The sequence below is a fragment of the Mytilus edulis genome, chromosome 1 (genome assembly GCF_963676685.1).
Source record: "Mytilus edulis chromosome 1, xbMytEdul2.2, whole genome shotgun sequence".
In the NCBI taxonomy this organism is placed as follows: Eukaryota; Metazoa; Mollusca; class Bivalvia; order Mytilida; family Mytilidae; genus Mytilus; species Mytilus edulis.
In genome coordinates this window covers 70,476,629-70,497,013 of record NC_092344.1, presented here as the reverse complement: position 1 = coordinate 70,497,013, position 20,385 = coordinate 70,476,629, and the positions used below count along the sequence as shown (strand labels likewise).

General features: G+C 32.0%; 1 protein-coding gene across 1 annotated transcript in view; it reads right to left on the bottom strand.

The window, feature by feature from the left end:
- The window catches only part of LOC139482015 (uncharacterized), a 33,494-nt gene extending 16,829 nt beyond the window's left edge, over positions 1 to 16,665 (bottom strand). Inside the window, exons 1-14 of the mRNA XM_071265688.1 lie at positions 16,644 to 16,665; positions 16,244 to 16,342; positions 15,514 to 15,621; positions 14,286 to 14,537; positions 13,272 to 13,438; positions 12,290 to 12,442; positions 10,411 to 10,555; positions 9,787 to 10,083; positions 6,737 to 6,936; positions 4,192 to 4,405; positions 2,830 to 3,249; positions 2,168 to 2,374; positions 1,523 to 1,601; positions 27 to 199 (exon numbers count right to left, since the gene is read on the bottom strand). Of these exons, the coding sequence (XP_071121789.1) occupies positions 27 to 199; positions 1,523 to 1,601; positions 2,168 to 2,374; positions 2,830 to 3,249; positions 4,192 to 4,405; positions 6,737 to 6,936; positions 9,787 to 10,083; positions 10,411 to 10,555; positions 12,290 to 12,442; positions 13,272 to 13,438; positions 14,286 to 14,537; positions 15,514 to 15,621; positions 16,244 to 16,342; positions 16,644 to 16,665 (2,536 nt within the window). The remainder of the gene's footprint in view (positions 1 to 26; positions 200 to 1,522; positions 1,602 to 2,167; positions 2,375 to 2,829; positions 3,250 to 4,191; positions 4,406 to 6,736; positions 6,937 to 9,786; positions 10,084 to 10,410; positions 10,556 to 12,289; positions 12,443 to 13,271; positions 13,439 to 14,285; positions 14,538 to 15,513; positions 15,622 to 16,243; positions 16,343 to 16,643) is intronic.
- Between the last annotated feature and the right edge of the window lie 3,720 nt (positions 16,666 to 20,385).

Genomic DNA, 20,385 nt, shown 5'->3' with positions numbered 1-20,385 from the left:
TTGTTGTAAAATTGAAGAAATCTTACCTTGTATTTGGAAGTCTTGACTTATTTCGCATATGAAATTAGATATTTTATCATAAGCACAAGCAACATCATGCCAGTCGTTCATGTTATGAATACTGAACAACTGAAGTATTGAGCATTTTTCATTTCCTAAACCATCTGGCTGTTGCATTTGCGAAGTAGGATCGTAGTACCTATTGGAATGAGAAAAAAGGTAAATCTACATCAAAGAGAGGCGAAAGATGCCAGAGTGACAGTCAAACTCATAGATCGAAAATAAACTGACAACGCCATGGCTAAAAAAACGAAACAGAGACAAATAATAGTACACAAGACACAATAAAAAATTAAAGACTAAGCAACAGTAACCCCATTTAAAACTGGGGCTGATCTTAGGTGTTCTGGAAAGGTAGGCAGATGCTGATCCACATGAGGCATCCGTCGCATTGATCATGTTATTACAAACCCGGTAAATACTAGTAGTCTAATTCGGTAGGTCACATTCGTGGTGAAAATGGAAGTGGATTGTATTTCCCACATAAGAAACATATCTAATATCATATGTGAAACGATTATTCCATAACGGTCAACCAATTCGTGATGGCGTCCGTAAAATTTCACCATTTAGAACCAAGATAGTCTACAATGTTTAACCACGCAACATTATTTATGTATGTGCCTGTCCCAGGTCAGAAGCCTGTAATTCAGTGGTTGTCGTTTGTTTATGTGTTACATGTTTGTTTTTCGTTCATTTTTTTACATAAATAAGGCCGATAATTTTCTCGTTTGAACTGTTTTACATTGTCTTATCGGGGCCTATTATAGCTGACTATGCGGTATGGGCTTTGCTCATTGTTGAAGGCCGTACGGTGACCTATAGTGGTTAATGTCTGTGTCATTTTGGTTTTTTGTGGATAGTTGTCTCATTGGCAATCATACCACATCTTCTTTTTTATATGAACAAGTAAATTGAACGTTGATCAGAATGTAATCCAATAATTCACACCTATGCAGCATGCTCGGACGCAACAAAAAAAAACTACAACATTACACACGTATGTATGTCTTTCTTCACATTTTGTTGTCATAATACATTGTGTCAAAAAGATGGCGTGAACAAAGTGAAAAAAAAATTCTGGACCTCTGGCCAGTCGGGTTACGGACATACGGACAGTTAATTAGAAAACTGCTCATAAAACATGTAAGAAATAATATTGATGTTCCTCTTAGCCAATTTTGAAGGATAACATCACTTTTGTGAATTAAGCCAAAAAAACAAATAAATCCAAATTGTTGATATCAAATAAACCAAAAACAGTCATATATGACATACGACAACTATGGCTGAGGTTCCTAAATTTGATATATAACTATACACTTGGCAGGGTTGGTCGATTGTATGAAAATACTCCCGAACATAACTTTCAGTGGTAAGGACATGAAAGTGCAGTCTAGTCCCTTAATCTGATAACGTTTAGTACAATTTTGTTAATATAAAGAAATTAATGTAAACTTACCACGATGTAAATGTCATCGGTTTACCATCAGACCAAATGTAGTCATTAATACTATATCCATTCGTCTTCTTCTTTAACCCTGTATTATAAAGAAAATACGCAAGATGTACGTGTGTCTGATACTCGTTTTATTCAAATTGTATTTAAATTTTTCAAATTGTTGTCATATTTTCTCGATCGTTGTAAATACCTTTATGACGAAGACGATTGGATAACTGATATGAATAAAGATTCGCAAGCGAGTATTACAAAACTGATTTGAAGCATGTAGTTGCAGTAGGAGTATAATATCTGCGTTTATAATTATATATAACAAATACAAAACGCTTATAATGATGAAACATAGTTGTTTTCAAGCAACTTTAAATCCGATATATTAGAAAAATATTGTATGTGTAAAATATAAACAGCCTCCAAGAGAATGTCGTACCTTCTCGTTAACATTTGTCTTATGTGTAATTTTTTCAAACATCAATCATGTTTTTCTTTTATCAAAATGATTTTTTTGAGAATACGAAGCAATTTTTTTACTTGAGCAACACCAAAGCACATATTTGAAAATTTAGAATTTTCAAGACGCAAAATCGTTGTTTTTTGTTATGAAAAGTATGTTCACCATTGTATTTATAGTAAAGTATCAAATACCAATATATGCACGATTTTCATTCGGGTCGTTGCTAAGGATTGTTACAAGGTAATGAATAAATTCCATTTCCGATTGGTCGGCTATGCTAACAAGATGTCCTCCTTCAACCTCGCATTCACTCTCAGCTTCAATCCATGTTAACCCAAAAGTCTTCCTCTGCATTCCGTAGCAACTGTTTTTAAAACCATACCAATTTTCTTTACAACCTTTGATATATAACATTTGACAATAAAATATATAAAGAAGCAGGTTATGCTAACAGCATTTTTACGAAAAATGTTTTTGTATGGTAATACTGTAAACTAAGGAAACTTGGAATACATTTGACCATGGACGCACAGAATCTCCAACGTTATGTTATAATGTTTTACTGGTTCCTTGTTTCTTTTTTGAATATTTACTCCTTTTTAGATATGTATATTATGAGTCATTTGAAAAGTGTGTGAATAGTATTTTTTTCTTGTTAGTAATTCTTATATTTGAATTGTCAATACTATTTTAAGTTAATTCAGAAAGAACATGGTCTTTAATAGATTTACTTGCACTATACAATGTAGCACAAACAAATCAATAGTACAAGAACTAGAATAGATTTTATAACTGTACCTTATTAAACTGTAATATAATATAGTACATATCTTTTAAGAAAATGTGTACTTACTATTATTTCCTAAATCAAATGTTTCTTGAATGAAGGACTTAAATTCATATTTTCCGAGAAATCCGCCATTTCCTGGTAAATCATGATCAGTTGCAGCTTTAAATTCAATATAAAGTTTCTCCCAACTTGATGTCAATACATTGTAAGGCCGACTGCCCTTACAAAACTTGCCCAAGCTTGTACTACGTCCTAGAAGGTCGATGTCATTAACAGAAATAAACGACTTTTCGCATGAGGAATCATCATTAACATCTAGATTTATAATGTAAAATGTTACATATTGACCGTATGTACCCTCTATTTTCCAAAAACATGAGTCTCCAGGTTGGTAAGATATTGGGAACCCTGGTGTAAATATGTAAGCCGATTGTTGGTAACATGTCTGAAAACAACTATCTATTCCGCCACATGCTGGTAAATCTGAAGAAAGACAATATCAACATTTACTACATGTCTATTATATAGTGTTTTGCTTCATAAACCACTTTGTAAAGTTACAACAGTTCTGACGGTCTTCCATCTTCCGTCCTCAAAATAAAACAAAACCTTCCTTTTGTCATAAAATGAACAATTACTTCTGTTATTTCAAAGGCATTTTTTTGAGATCGGAAAAATAACAATGTTTAAACAGTAGCATCACTGAACACTAGTTTCGAATTCAAATTATACAACAAACCGTACAAAAAACTGACCATATCATACAAAATGTATGTCTGCATTTATTATAATTGATATTTGTTTTTACAAATCCCATGAGTAATCACTTTGATCAACACTGAAAAAAATCTATTCACATTTTCTCTATTAAGCAATGAAATGAGACACAAGATGCTGTGTGTGGTTGTACTATATGTACAAAATACAGCTTCATGAGCTGGTAAATTTTGTGTCTGACCCACCAATTAGTTCATATAAAATGCTTGTACCAAGCCAGGTACATGAACATTGTTTTTGACATCTTGTTGGTTGATGAAGTCAAGCGTTTGCCATTTGATTTGTTAGGGTTTATGGACTACTCATTTTTAAATTCGTTTTATTTTTGTTTTAACAATTATTATATTTCAATCATTGACCAAAAAAAAAATAATGATAAAATTTAAACCTTCATATGACGTATCAATGTATTCTTATAGAAGTAAACAGGCAGATATCATCAGTGGGAGCTGTACAAGAGAAACCTTCGAGGGCACTACCATTTATTTGTGGGTTGATATTGCTCAATCTTTTGTTTTCTATATAACGTTTAGAGAACTGTTATTTTCTTCTGTGAGTTTCTCGTAATGTATTTCCGATTACGGGTTTTTATTGCCATATATGCTACTTATACTACCTTCTTAATATATGATACAATACTGCACATACCTATCATAGATACTTTCAGTTCAAATGCCTTTGCATCATTTCTTTCATAATGAAAGCAAGTGGAGAGCTGTATCGTCATTTTATTTGATACTGATATTAGTTTGACTCCATCCAATTTCTTATCAGATGGAAGAATATTTTTTGTATAGCCACTTTCGTCTCTGATACTCAATGTGTCTTCACATTCTCCTGGGTTAATGTCGTACACACCCATCTTAAGTACAAAAAATTTTATTGATTTATTAATTTAAGTTATATGCGATCAAAATGTTCAAAAACAAACAAATCAATACTGACAACTCTAGAATAAACAAGTTAATTGCACCTGTGCAAGTTCCTCTTTCAAATACAACCCACGTTTCAATTGTTGGCCTTATAATTTGGCTATAAAAAATGCATAAGGTAAAACAACAATCCAAAAATCCGTTAACCAAAAAAAAACACGGTACAATTACGGATTATGCCAGACAATGGAAGAAACATGGCTAAAAAAGTGGATACTCCTTCAAGCTGGGTTAAGAAAATGAGGTGATTGACAAGAATCATTGATGAGTCTTTTTTTAGATAACACGCGCGTCTTGCATGCAAAATTATAAGCCTGGTAACTAATCTTGATCTGAAACGGTCATTTTGATCTAAATATATCTTGAAAGACTAAAAGAATAAATTATGCACCGTTTACAGTTTTCAGCTAATTTTTAGGCTTATCCAATGTGGTACAATCAGTACTGTTCAGACATTTCATAAGCAGCTATACAATATCTGCTCGGTCCATTTTCATACTGTTCAATGGCTTATATATAACCAAACACATCAACATTATACTGATTTTTTTCTGAAAAGCTTTTCAGCCGTCCTGCATTTACGACAGTGAATAAGTTTTAAAATTTACCGAAAACTGAACATGACGGAATAATGTGTTGCTCGGAGTTTTCAGATCCAATTTTCATTAACTAGTTTCGTATTTGTATTGGTAATCAATACTTTTTTCAATAATTAAAAATTTGGTGACTATGTTGATTGCACCAAATGAAAATCGCATTGGCAATCACACAACATATACCTATGAATATTGAAATAAAAAAAAGCATAATACACAGTTCCAGAGTACATGAGTTCATCCTGCTTCTTTGGTAGGGTTCGTTGTGTTTTTTTGTTTTTTTTTTTTTTAACTATGTCGTTAACAGTTGGATCTTAACATATAAGTTTGTCCCATTGGTCTATATTTCGCCTCTTTCTTTAAGACCTGTTTTGTATCTAGCCATTTAACATCTAGTTGGTGTGATACTCTCGAGCTATCTCTCCTTGATAAAACATAACTGCGAACAAGGAAGCAATTGCAAAACGGTTTTGAATGATACAGTTGAAATCGTCACCTTGAATGTTTACCGGACATCATCATAGTTTGATTTTCCGTTGTCAAATGTCTGTGTAACATGATATGTTCCAATTGTCATGATCACTTCTTTGCCTATATTAACGTTTACTGTGAGTGTGTAGTTGTCATTTTGATGTCTATCGCACATTTATTCTATTTATTTTAGCTGCAGGATTACATTAAGATTGGAACATTAAACAATTATGTCTTTTTGTGTTACTTAGGCATTATTTTTGCAGGTAGGACATGTATAATTGATAGCAGATAATAGTATAAGATAGTTTATGTTAATTATGTTTTCATTCTTATATCAGGGCGGCCTTGAGATAGAATATTTCAGAAACGGTGGTCTGTAAGAAACAAAAGCATGGTAACTACTAGATGTCTTTTTGATTTTTAATCTTTTACATATACTCAAATTCTCATTTTTTAATATCAAAATGCGTAATTAGTCAGTTTCCAAGCTCTTTGGTCATTGTTCAACGTTTAATATCTATGACGGCTAATTTTTAAGCTTAAAATTTTGAAACAAATTTAGTATTATCATAATGTTTCCTAACTACTGCGGGAGCGTTGTGTCTATTTCAGGTGTAATACGGCTTCTAAGAGACAACATTCTAAATGTTCGAACATTTAGGTTTTTTCTATACATTTAAGGGCTATATTGTTGCATACATCACTACTTCACTTTAAAATTGAAAAATTGATTAAGATCGGTCAATTCATAAACAATTTGAAAGGCAAGGATCCATTTAGTTAAACGTATCTGCATTTTAAGACATTAAAGATAAAGACCAATGTGTTTTGAGAGTAAACGTTATTTTTAGCACCCCAAATCTGCAAGAAAACTAAAGTAATACTATAAATCGAAAAAACAATGACCTATGTATGTTTTTACAATACTAGTAGAAAATTTTAATACCTTAATCTTACTAAAAAACAAAAAGGTATATATCATACTCGATTCCAAAATTTTGCCTGGCAGCAAACGGTTATATCCTGAAATGAAACACATATACTGTAACTCACATTATTGGTAACGAGTAGCAATAAGTAAAAGCAATATTTGAACCTGAAACAGCGCTGTTAGAAATTGTGCAAATCTCCAAAATGCTATGGATGTTTGGTATAGCACTGTATGTATGTGTATGTGTGTGTTATACTGACCTTTTGAAGATAATTCACTAAAATTTTCTCTTGTAGTTTGATGTAGACAATTTCAATCTCCACGTACATTTCCGACTGAATAGACCAAACACAATTTAATCCCTGACCATAATTCAATGGAAAACTTGGGGATACAATTGTTGTTGTGTTTTCGTCTTTTAGAAATATTGTTGAGCCACATTCGTTAACTTCTAAGAATTCTAAAAGATAAGATAAAGACGTTGTATATTTAAGTAAATCTAAATGTTTTCAAAGTCAAACACTAGTAGCCCGATTTCAGCCTGAAACGGTCATTTTGGTCTGATCATATCTTAATGGACTGGATTTACTGCTAGACAAAAACGTTCAGATTTTTAAGACCGTTAAGGCGCCGTTCCGATCGATAGTCACATCAGGTAAATTAGTCCGTTAAGGCATGTCAAGATTGTCAAGACTGAATCTTCTAGCGAGTTGTTTAGACCCGTTAAGACCGTGTCAGACCAGAACAGACCATGGATACAGAATTATGTTAAGATGTAGTCAGACTGTGTCCAACCGTGTTCAGATTTTCATAATTTGGACAAAAAACGAGTGAAACTTTCTAAGTGTTTATCAGGGGTTGCTCCCCTTTTAAGAATGAAATAAAAATTAGAAAGAAGACGGTTTATAATAACTGAAAAGTCTACCATGTCCACTTAATCATGTTAAATAAATAAAAAAATAATCAATTTTAATTCTTACTTCTTCCTACTTTTTTGATATTATAAGCCCAAAGTCATATACTGCTGGACAAATCGTTGCGAATTGAGTAAAAAATCAACAGATTCATGCAGTGCCGAAATAATATTTATTTAATTTATTGAATATAAGCACCTGAAACTTTATATTTAATGGTTTACAAGTGATTGCAAATAAATGTTTATGCAATATTACAGCCTGGTGTCGTGGTGAAAAAATTGTCACCTTGACGTAACAGATAAAAAAAATGTACCCTTAAAAAGGAAAAATTATGGATGTCGGCCGTGAACACTTGAAAACGTAATTTTAATATGTTTAATTCAATTTTTAATGTATACTAATTATTTTTGTTAATTATTATAATTATCAATGAATATGCATTATTATTTAACTTTTGATTTTATCTTTATAAATTGCATTTGAGTTATTGTAAAGGAGGAGGTTCAATAAGACCCCTTTTTGGCCCCAAAATATAGCAGTTTTACAAAACTGTGAAAATGTAATCTTTTGGTTATTTACTGGAAAGAAGAATGAATCTGCTACATAAATACGGGTTGTTTTTGACAATACAATGCACATATATCGGGTACTAGCATCATTAAATCATGCTAAATTTCTGAAATCTTCACAATTTTAGCATTTTAGTTAGATTTTAGACGTTTTCCTTCTTAAATGAAAGTGGCCGCATTCGTGTTCATTCATAATATTGAAATGTAAGTTGTATTAGATGATAATACAAAACATATATAAAGGTTGAGGATGAAAACGGATGCAGCCGCTTTCATTTTTGACAAAAACCATCTAAAAGGTGACTTTATTTGGCATATTTGATAGATTTTTCATATTTAAAGCTTGAATCAGAGCATTTTTAATGACTAAATCAGTTAAAATCTTTCACATAAACTAATTGAATCAATTGAAATTTAAATAGACACTTAAGTGTTTAAAAAAGTGTCCAAAATCTTTCGTTAGATGAACCTGAAATTTGAGGCCAAAATCGGTCCTTACCGGACCTACTCCTTTAAAGCAGGGAAAAACTAACTTTTATATGTCTTTTGTCGTTTTTCGTTCCTTGTTGAGACATTGTCGGTTCATTTTTGCCAGACTTGTGCGTTTGACTTTCCATCTTAATTTTTTATTGTGTCTATAATTCAAGAACCTTTTGTTACTTTTTTTACGTACCAGAAGCCTTCGTTCAAAAATAAAGTTTGAATATTATTGCAGAAAAGGGTATAAATGAATTAATTCAAATTTATATGTGAAATAGGTTTGATAAATTATCATGAAAATGTAACGTCGGTGTACCTGAAGTAAATTTAATGACTGAATTACATAGCTAACATGTATGCAGCATAATAAAGCTGGTTTAATTTGAATTACTATCCATTAGGCCCGACCTTATGGACATTTTCCGATGATAATTAATCAAATTTGTCAAGATTGATAAAAAACGGATAATAATTCTCCCCCTGTAAACAATTTAACGTTACCGTACCCTCCTTACTTTTTGTTGTAATCATGTCTGCAAAACATCGCTTTGGCGAAGTTATTTTACACTAAATCGTGTAAAGACATGACAGAAGGGACACTACAATACAATATAACTTTGAAGCTGAGCTGGAAATTGTAATTGGTGAGAAGAAATGAATAATTAAAATTAAACATGTGTTAGAATAATCATGGATCCAAGATTTCGAACTTCAAAGGAATACAGCCCATACATGTATGAATCGACGTTCTTTATCACCACACTCGTGCATAGTAACCTGTTCAAAGGCTAAGTTAGAATGTACGTGGGCTTGTTTTTGGACTATTATACTAGTATAATGATCCAAGGCTTTCATGAAATAGGAGTACAATTATTACAAATATTTTTATAAACGTTTATTTCAAAACAATTGAAATAAAAATCAAGGGGAAATATCATTTGTCACTTATAAAAATAACTCATAGACTATTAAAACATATTAATATAATTATATTAATGTTAATTAAAAGACCACTTTGAAGGATAACTCAGTCATCAGCTGCATCACCATGAACATGATTGCACAATAACTTTCATATTTAAAAAATCAGCGTGGTCAAATTGCAGAATCATACTCATACCTGTGTATTGCTACCTAACAAATGTGGCACAATATGTAGCTTTCTGTGTAATGATTGAAGGTAAATTTGGAAAGCGTTTTTATCTTACTTTTATTCATTATTAAATGTCGTTTCGTGTTTTAGACCATAGTGATGCCATATTTATTCCTCCTGGTATCGTTTCCAAATTTTGTTAAAAATTATTCTTTCTAAGTAAATATTTGCATGTTGAAGAAATATCTAACCTTTAAAACACAATCTTTGGTAATAGATGTTACTGACATCGCCTTTATTTATCCACCACTTTTGAAACTGTCGTGTGTATTTATGACCCATATGTAAAACGCAATATCTTTCGTGGTAATCGAATGAAAAAGAAAGACATGTAATATTTTGACAGTGTCCAATACATTGCTGAATATCGACATCTGTTTTTATCATGCGGATAGCATCGTGGTCTTCGTTCATCCAAAATGCACGGTATGGTAGAACCTCAAAGCCTAAATCGTATTTGTAATTTCTGCACCACAAATCACGTCTTGCTGAAAAATAATAAATAATGATTCATAATTCTAATGCAATTATTTTGTATCAATGGTTCTGATTGTATGACAGTAAGCGTAATTATGAATTTAATTTGCATTAGAAGAGAGATAACTGTACGCGTCGCCAGGTAATTTGCGACAGTACAAGTACCGATGGACGTCCGCGAAGCTTCAAATACAATACAGTTATCTCTTAATTTCCATTATTTAAATATGCAAGGTTAGTATCATTTGAAACAAAAATAAAAAGTCTTTAATTTTTTAGTAAGTATATCTTATATAAAAAAAATATATTTTTTTACAAATAAAGCCTTGTGCTCTTACCTTGTTTAGGACAGCCAATTATTTCTAGCTTTAAACATGAATCGGTGTATTCGAGTGGGACAACCTTTATGTATCGGCTGTAAATTTCTTTGGTTAATATAAACTGCTGAATCGATACTCCTATTGAGGGATCGGTTTTGAACACCTGTTGGGATGCACAACTTAAAGTTAAAATGCAACTTGGTTACTTTTTGTGTAATCTGTGAGTTGTCTTAGATTGATACTTTGTGTCTTTTAATTGGTTTCTTTTAAGTTGATTTTATGTTTTGCCTTCTGTCGATCTACATGTTATGAGTCAATGTATTTTTCAACAGATTTTAACAGCTTCTTTAATTCTTTAAGCTTGTTTTTGTTACATGTAAGGGAATGGTTGAGTGCTAACAATCACGTTAAAGCATTCTTCGTTCTCATTATGTCTGTCATAAGTTTGTGATTTGTGGTCATTGTTCGAAACTCTCTGTTTTATATGTGTTTCGTTTGTAGTCTTTTTCATAAATCAGAACGCTTTGTTTCATTTGAAATGTTTTTGATCTTGTCATGTTGTAGCCTTTAATACCCAGCTATACTGTTAGCTCATTGTTGTCAATATTGACGGCATTACAGTAACCTATAATAACTACCAATGTATGTGGACTCTGATGGATAATTGTCTTATTTTCAATCATACCATATATCCCTATTTAATATTGTTTTATTCATGGTATTATGTCACTGAAAATATTGTACATGCCAAAGTTAGAAAGATATAGACCGTTTATGGACTTGTTTTTTCATTGGCAATTTTTTTATTGCTGACAATTCCTTTTACAACGCTTAAATATTATTCTGTTGGTTTTTTTTTAAATTTTATTATGCAGCAATTTGGATCTTTGACCGTGTTATTAGTAACAAAATTATATTGGGATTCAAATGTTTAGTCTTTTTCGGCCTACCAAATGAAGCGTATTCAACACACGCATATCGATATTAACTATATGCTATTTAACTTCTTACCTTATCTGGACTTTTTTACTTTTTTTCATTCGAGCGTCACTCATGAGTCTAAAGTAGACGAAACGGGCATCAGGCGCAAATACAAAATGTCAATCCTGATGTCTAGGTCGGCGCCCCTTATCGTATACGTAGCTTTCAATTCCAGATTGAAAAATACTCTTTTATCAATATAATTAAGGTGTTTAATTGTTTTTTTTATTGTATTGCAACTATCTTATACAAATAATCTACGATAAGAGGATGTCACTGTTTGTTTATCCTCTTCTAAATTTTAATGCTCATAAAAGCTTATGTGTTATATACATAAATACCAAAATCCACCGAAACAATTTAGTAACCACTTTTAGAAATAAAATTTGCTTTAGAAAAAATATTATGCCGACAAAATTTTTAATTTTTTTTTTATCTCTTATCAGGACGTAGTAGTCAGCAAATCTGTGTTGGCATCAATATATCAGTTATATGGTCATAATTATAAAGTAACTGTTTACAGAAGTTTGAATTTTTCGCAATACTCAGGATGTTCTACACAACTACATGTACTTGATGAACTTAGTTGTACTAAAAAATTTATTTTGATATTTTGGTCCTCAATGCTCTTCAACTTTGTACTTTTTTTGGCGTTATAAATATTTTTGATTGATTCGGGGAACATTTGGGAGTCTTTATTAGACGCATGCGAACAGTATGGTAATCCTTGAATCTATGGAAAGTTTATCGACATTTGAAATAATACAAATTTACTATGTCGATGGTATTTAAAATATATAAACGATGAAAGGGTTTGATACATTTTTTACCGAATGTAAGCAGAAAAATTTAAAAGGATACGTAAAACAGAGGCTTACAACAAACGGTTATGTGATCTTTAGATGAGAAAACTAACCTTCATTGTCCCCATTGGATCTTGGTAAATAGCAAGATTGTTCCTATCAATTCCGTATAAAATATTGAACGAATTTATAAGTTTAACATTTTGTCCGTCTTTAATTCCTTGTAACTCTACGCCTTGTACTTTCAGTGGCACCAACAAATCAACCTAGAAAGCAAAAACAAAAATATCTGAAGTTATCACGATCTTAAATACCAAAATATCAGTATCGTCGTCTGATCTTTGATTTATGGCGATTGCGTGATATTTATGATAATGAAATTTTGACTGATTGTGATAAGGGAAACTGAATAAAGAAATATCCTATCTTTTTTCAATTAATAAATATCAGGTGCTAAGGCAATTTTTCTATTTAGCATATAATTCATCCCTAATGCAGTGTTTTTTGCATATGTGTAACGACCGGAGAAAACAAGATGTATTTGTACACCCGATCTGATAACCATGCAGTACCAGCCCAAGTAAGTTAAATATTATTTCTTTAATAAGAATAAAAGTGAAAATCACGAGAATGAAAACAGTAAGTTTGTCTGCATGGGTCAAACATAGTTTGTGCAAATTAAAAGACAGCTTTGTAAAACAATGGACGTCATATTAGAATGCCGTATCGGTCCGGGCAGAAAATCCTTATCAGCTTCCGGCGTAAATCTTCTTTATTTTCGGAAGGAACTGATCAAGAGATTAAAACATAGCCTTTTCCATAGCCATGATTATCGACACATGTCAGCACCTTTACCTTCTCTCGGGCTGATATCGGGATCCCAAGATGGTACGTTGACCTATACGGAAAAGGCCATGCATTAATCTCTATATAATCGGAAGTTTTAACGTTTTTATTGTTCGATTTTAAGCGACCAAAATTTAATTTATTCAGGTCTCTAAATATTGTATAAAAATCGTAACCGGTTGCCGTGGACTGGTCTGTTCACAGGGTCATCCCCCAACAAATACGCAAACAATAATGTATGTTTCTTACCATAAACCATGGAGTATTATCAGTAGAACGTGCACACCAACCATTTTCAGGACGAAATAATCGACCAAAGGCAAATTGGTGATCATTGTCCTTAAGTGATGAAGATTCAATCTGATAATCATAGACGTCACCAGTAATTAGTCCAAGTCGCCGTCCGCACATTCTTGCTAATGTAATTAAGAACAGATCAAAGTCGTATTAACATTTAACACTTAATTAAAAGAAAGTCTATTGCATAGTAAAAAATAAGGAATAGCAGCTATCGTGAAGTGTTATTGTTTTCATTGCGAAATTGAATGGAAATCATTTAGCGGGTTCGTGAATTGTTATTGTTTGCATTGAGAAAATTGAATGAACATCATTGAGCGTGTTGATGTTCCTTGTGATAAAAATATTTGTCATCTAAATAATATTTAATATCAATTATCAACGAGAAGCTCAACACTTGTTGTAATAATCAATATTTGTTAATGTTCTTGGCAGAAAATCAAACAACTCTAGACATTTATTTTACATTTTCATTTCGATAGAATGAAATTCGTTCAAGATGTATTTGCTCGAAAACAATCGGTCATTGTAAAAATAATTTACACTGTTATACTGATAAAAACAAAATTTACAAAAATACAGAGCTCTAATGAAAATACCCAACAGAAAGTCCCTTATTAAATCAAAAGCTCTATAATTTAAAGTAATGGAAAGTCATTGTTATATTCCTGACTTGGAACACGCGCATTTCCTTATGATGAAAATGATGGACGAACGTATAGCCGATAATGTTCTATCGGCATTTACATCGTACCCTTCCGGAGCACCTGAGATCACCCCTAGTTTTGGTGGGGTTCGTGTTGCTTATTCTTTAGTTTTCTATGTTGTGCCATGTGTACTATTGTTTGTCCTTTTTATTGTTGTTAGCCATGACGTTATCATTTTATTTTCGATTTATGAGTTTGACTGTCCCTCTGGTATCTTTGGTCCCTCTTTCACATATTAAAAGAACACTGTGATACTTACATCTTCCAACAACCTGTATTTCATCTATTTCTAAATAATGAAAATACCCATGTTTGCGGTCAGGTTCAGTAAAGTCAAAGTTTTTCACGCTAACATATTGTCCTATAATTGGACGTTTACACTGAAAGCGAAATATTTTGTGTTTCCAGGGGTTTCTATTATCATCACATCTGTATGCTCCATAACTCAGGAAGTCCCATCGGTGTTTACTAACATACGTTCCTACATATCTGTTGTTTACAGGGAACCATACTGTAAAAAAAGGAACAACTTGTTTAATAAAGGCAACAGTAGTATACCGATGTTCAAACTCATAAATCCATGGACAAAAAACAAAATGGGGTAACAAACTAAAACTGAGGGAAACGCATTAAATATAAGAGGAGAACAACGACACAAAATTACAATGTAACACACACAGAAACGGACCAAGCAACAGAAAAAATCCCACGAGAATAACAAATATAACATCAAAACCAATGTTTAAGGCATTTGTAATTTTTCGGGTCAATAATAACGTTCAGTATAAGAAGACTTCAATACTCTTCACAAATTTTAATATGTATGCTTGTCCTTTCATTTTGTGATGATGACATCTCGTATGATTGGCATACTTTGAAGACCTTGCAGCAAAGCTAGACGTGTTATTTACTTTTGTGTAGATACATTAGTATACATTTACGACAGACTAATTTAATTTGATAGACAACCACAGAAACAAAATAGAACATTTTTTGTTTGGCCGAGTGTCATTTCACGAAAAAGGTAATTTTGATACCTTATAACATATAAATGTATGGTAAAATAAAATCAAAGACGTGTGCATGTGGTTGATACCTCTAAGGATGAACCGAAAGTCCTCCATTGTTTAACTAGTCCAGTTCATCACGAGAGTACAGTAATATAACCAAGTAGGCCTCAAATTAGGTAATGTTTTTTTTTTACCGCATAACTCTGATTGCATGTTGAATTTCTGTTTTTTATGAAGTGTAACTGAAATTTTGTAATTGGTTATGGACTTTTGGGGTAGGTCAAAATTTAATTGTTGAAACGCATCTAGGAAGTACAATTTAAAATGTTTGTATTTTTATCCAACACTTTCAAATGGACATTTTTTCATTCCCCCTTCCTATTTGTATATTTTTCGCTTATACAAGTAATTCCCAATAATTCTAAAACCATTTGACACACTATATGTCCGCTCGTCACGCGAATGTTATAATCTTACCTTTTTGTCGGTAAAGAACGATTGCGTGAACTTCGATATACTCTTCTAAGTTAAGTAGGAACCATGGCTTAGAAGATGGCCTCTCTGATACATATGAATTTCCAACCCCTGTTAATGTCAATATAAGTTTAAACTTTAAAGCGAAATAGATGAATCAAACTAATCCTTCGTGAAACTCACTCTGATTCAAATTAAAATATATTTTTGTTTATTTTATGTTCGGCAGTTGTTTTGTTTTTTCTATTCACATATTGTCATGTTGCAAGCTTTACTTGATATGGACTATGGTGGCTGGAAGGTAATCGTCCATCATCCACGTATATTCATAATGATGGGAAACTCTTGTGTGTTTTGCTTGAATGTTTACTAATATAGAGACTTATTACCTAAGATTGCAAAACAATGCATCATCTAAATGAAATATCAATGTACGGGTAATGTCGACAGACAATAGTGTCAGACACAGGTACTTGTCTTTTAAACTGGTCTTTCTCCATGTTTCTTTATAAACATATTTAGTTATAAAAAAAAAACCAGAACGATGAGAGGTCAAAACATAAATCTGTCTTCGAATTGTTTAAATTAAAACCTGATGAAAAATCATTAAGTTTGTATGCTATTTTCGCTTGAAAAACACAACTATGTAGGTAGATAGAAAATATAATTCTACTATCCCGGAGTTCTATTATTTCAATTTTGATTATCATACAAACGATGTTTCATAACGTACTTATTAAACCATCCAATGCATTTGAAGGTGGACTACCAGCATTCTGTTGGGCTGCATTATAGCTTCGTTTTTTCCCAAATACTTTCAAGTTGTCTTTCTCTGAAAACATACAGAAAGAAAAATAAAAAAAACATCCAAGATATATACAGATAATCATTATCTTGGGAGTATAAACTTATATAAAAGCTGATCTGCATATAATAAGTTTAGTACATGTACAAGACATTCTTCAAATCGGAAATATTTGGAGTCCTATGTCATCAGCATAAGAGTTTTATACACCAACAGAGTTTTCAGTGATGAATAAAGGGCGTATCCTTCCAGTAATGTGATACATGCAATTGATCTTTATTACTAGCAATTACATCTTATGAGTAATGTAATAACATCTTCGACATACTGCAGCACTTTTTCTCAGTCATTTAATAATCTCTTACGTATTTCAGTTCTTAACGTTTTCTAACACACAAGATAGCTATGACGACGCTTTTTTAGTAGGTTTGTATACTTTTACAAATCTGATTTCTTCATCTAAATAAGTAAGAGCATTTACGCGATCTCAACTGACAAAGATCTAGGATTGAAGAAGCATTCACTAGTTAAGTGTCGATTTGTCTTGTCCTTTTTACCTATCGTATTATATTTCGTTTTTGAAGTCCAAACCTCCAGGTAAACAATGATAGTAATAATTGTAGATAAACTACTTTTACCAATCAAACGCACAGGTTTGTTAGACCGCATTGTAAATAATACTTTTAATGTATTGGCATATACATGTATATGTATGGTGGATGAAAATGAATTTTGATATATATATTTTTTTTATTTGCCTTTTTTTCAATATATTTTATTCTTACTTATCCATGGAAATACTTACCGCATACTGGAATATTACAATTTGCTCTTTTATTATTAAAATAACATCCCGGTGGTTCCCATTCCGTTTTTCTACAAAAGTTGTTTTCAAATTCTCCAATCCACCATGTACTCGTGGCGAGGTCCAAATTCACATCTGTCCATAAATCGCAGGGTTTTCTATATTTCGAGATATTTAGATGGCCATTATAAGAGGCACCATTGTCAGTGTCATACATACATTCTCGTTTTCCTATTTTTGAAATAAAACAAATAAATTCCTTCATGTGGCACTGTTTATCTGTTCATTATTTTTTTTCAATGAGTTCAGCATAAAAGATGGGAGATCAATGTACATGTACTACGTCACTTTACGTGGTGAAAAATATTTGTAAATGATTGCATTAAAAATCACAGACATGATATAAAGATATCATGCATATATGACAATTGAAATGGTAATTGTAAAATGTTGTTTCTTATGGACAATCATAAACCAATATAGCTATGCTTGAAACTTAATTAGGATATATAGATTTATTTCGAGTAAAATTTCTGTATTTCGTAAAAATTTTGAATTCGTCCGCGGAATGCTCGATCACAAATTCCTTCTAAACTCTTCAAAATGTAGAACGCCTTTTATAAACGATTCCTACTGAAAACCCTTCTTGCAAACTACGTATGTTCTGCTATTTGGTTTGGCTGTTGACTATATGACACATTGCCTATTTCCATTCTCAATTGTATGTAAATTGTTTTCAGAACAGGAAAAGGAGATATAATTGAATGACGTTTCGGATTTGAACAATGAAGGCAATGGACCACTATTTTGTGGTCTTTCCCTTGTTACACATATTGCACAATAACTCTAAATTGTTTGGATTGATAAAATAAAACTCCCTTTTGATTATATTTATTTATTATATAGTCAGAGCTAAGGACGTAAATTCTTTGAAAAGTAAAGTAATATTTGCACATGTTACATCATAACAAACTTGGCAATGTTTATATTATTTAACTGGACACATGAAAAAAGTTAGATTGAGTTGGTTTAAAAAAATAAAATTGTCATTCAAAAGTTATAAGACTTTTAAAAAGAACATTTACAATGCATGTACTAGTTCTAGTTATTTATGTTTCAAATTCAAAGACAATAACATATTAACTTTATAAACTAGAATACAATTAGAAAAGTATTGAAAAATAGAAAAAAGAAAAAAGGAGAACAATTGAGAAAACGGAAAAAAAGTGTGGGATGCAAATGCATAAAGAAAAGAGAATGACCTTAAAAGGGGTTCCATAAATTTACTTACCCCTTGGTTGATAGTAGCATAAAGGTAGCCCAATATGGGAAGTATGCATAGGAGGTGACTGAAAGTTTGGAAGTAATCCATCCATCATAGAACTATTGTCGTAAGGGAGGTAAAATTCGTCTAATTTCCAGTCCATTTTATCTATTTCTTGACATTTTATAGTCGAAGGACCCTAAACAAAAACATTTTAAAACAACACAATCCAAGTAGTACAGACACAGAATGATTAACATAACTTGAAAATATATTTTTTGTTACTTTTTTACCCTCCCTTTCTGTTTATAATGGAAAAGAAAGCTTATTGTGTAGTCATGATACAAACGCAATACGAGTAAACCATAGAAATTTTTAGAATGTTTTGTTTTATTATTCTTTATCGAGGTTAGTCATTCCAAGCAAGAATGTGTTCTCAGTACCCGGATGTCCCATTCGCACTATCATTTTCTATGTGCAGTGGACATTGAAATAGGGATACAAACTCTTATTTGGCATAACAATTAAAAAATCATATCATAGGGAACATGTGTACTATGGTTCAAGTTGTTCGAACATCAACTTCATCAACAACTACCTTGACAAAAAACTTTTACCTAAAACGGGCTAGACAGACGAATGAACGGACGAACGGACGAACGAACGGATATCCAGACTAGCAAACATAATGTCTCTCTACTTTCGTAGGTGGGGCATAAAAATCTCTATACCTCACTGGTTTTGTTCCGTTGTGCTGTCAAATGTACCATATACTACGCAGAATGTGCGTACCCTCCCGAGACACCTACGATTTTCAGCAGTGTTTAGTAGAGTCCGTGTCGGCCAGTCTTTGGTTTTCTATTTATGTTTTGTAAAATGTTTAGTCTCTGATCGCATTTCGAGTCGGGTTTTTTTTGTCATGGCATTGTCAGTTTTATTTCGAATAAGGAGTATGAATGTCACTTCGGGATCTTTCGACTTTATTTCTCAAATATGGATGGTAGTTTCTGTTATTCTGTTTATATACTTTTTTCGGAATAGATAAGATATGATTTTATTAGTTAATATTTTGTTGTTTTTAGACTTGTTATACATTGCATATGGTAGTGATCTTTATGTATATATTTCTGTTATGTAAATGGCGTCACTTAAACATAAGCAATAGAGAGAACAAATTATAAAAATCGAAGATATCATTTGACAAAGAATGTGATGATCAGACATGGCTTGTTGTCAATTAACATAATACATGTACCTACCAAATATAAAATGAAAGGAAATTCACTTGGCAGATGTACTGAATGATTAACATTTCCATCTTCCCTACAGCAATACACTAGCGCGAAGTCTGAGGCGGTATCTAGTTTTATGTATGGTAGTTTGCCACCCAAAGTATAATTGTAACCAGAGATGGTTAAACTTCCTTCATCAAAACCTGAAATAAAAAAGGATACAAAAAGGAGCTAATTCATCCATTACAATATATCTGTTACAAAATATCTTATGAAAAAACTTTTAATAAGACTCTTGGATTAAAGCAAGTTTGACTTTATGGTGTAGATCAAATGACGGAATTATAAGTGACCTAATTCCCAATTTGACTGTTTTGCTGAGTGTGATTTCCCATTACTATAAGACGTGTCAGGGTACTTTGCTATCCAAAATTAAGGTATTTAGTTATGAAATTGTATTTCTCATTCCGATCAGATATTGTTAAATGTGTTGCCGTTTGAAGATGTAATTCTATTTTTTTCAGTATTCTATTCGTATGTAAAACAGGTCGGGACCACTACCTTATATGGAAATGCATAAATTAGCATACTTATGTTCTCGCACATGTAATTATTTATTTACATGTGACGCAATTTATTTTTACCTAGGTTTTTGACCAATCCACTAAATGAGTCGCAATGCATGATGGACTACTACGTGTTTACAATCAACCAAGAACACGTGTTATTTACTGAAATACAACACATTTTTTCGTGCAATGCGGGATTC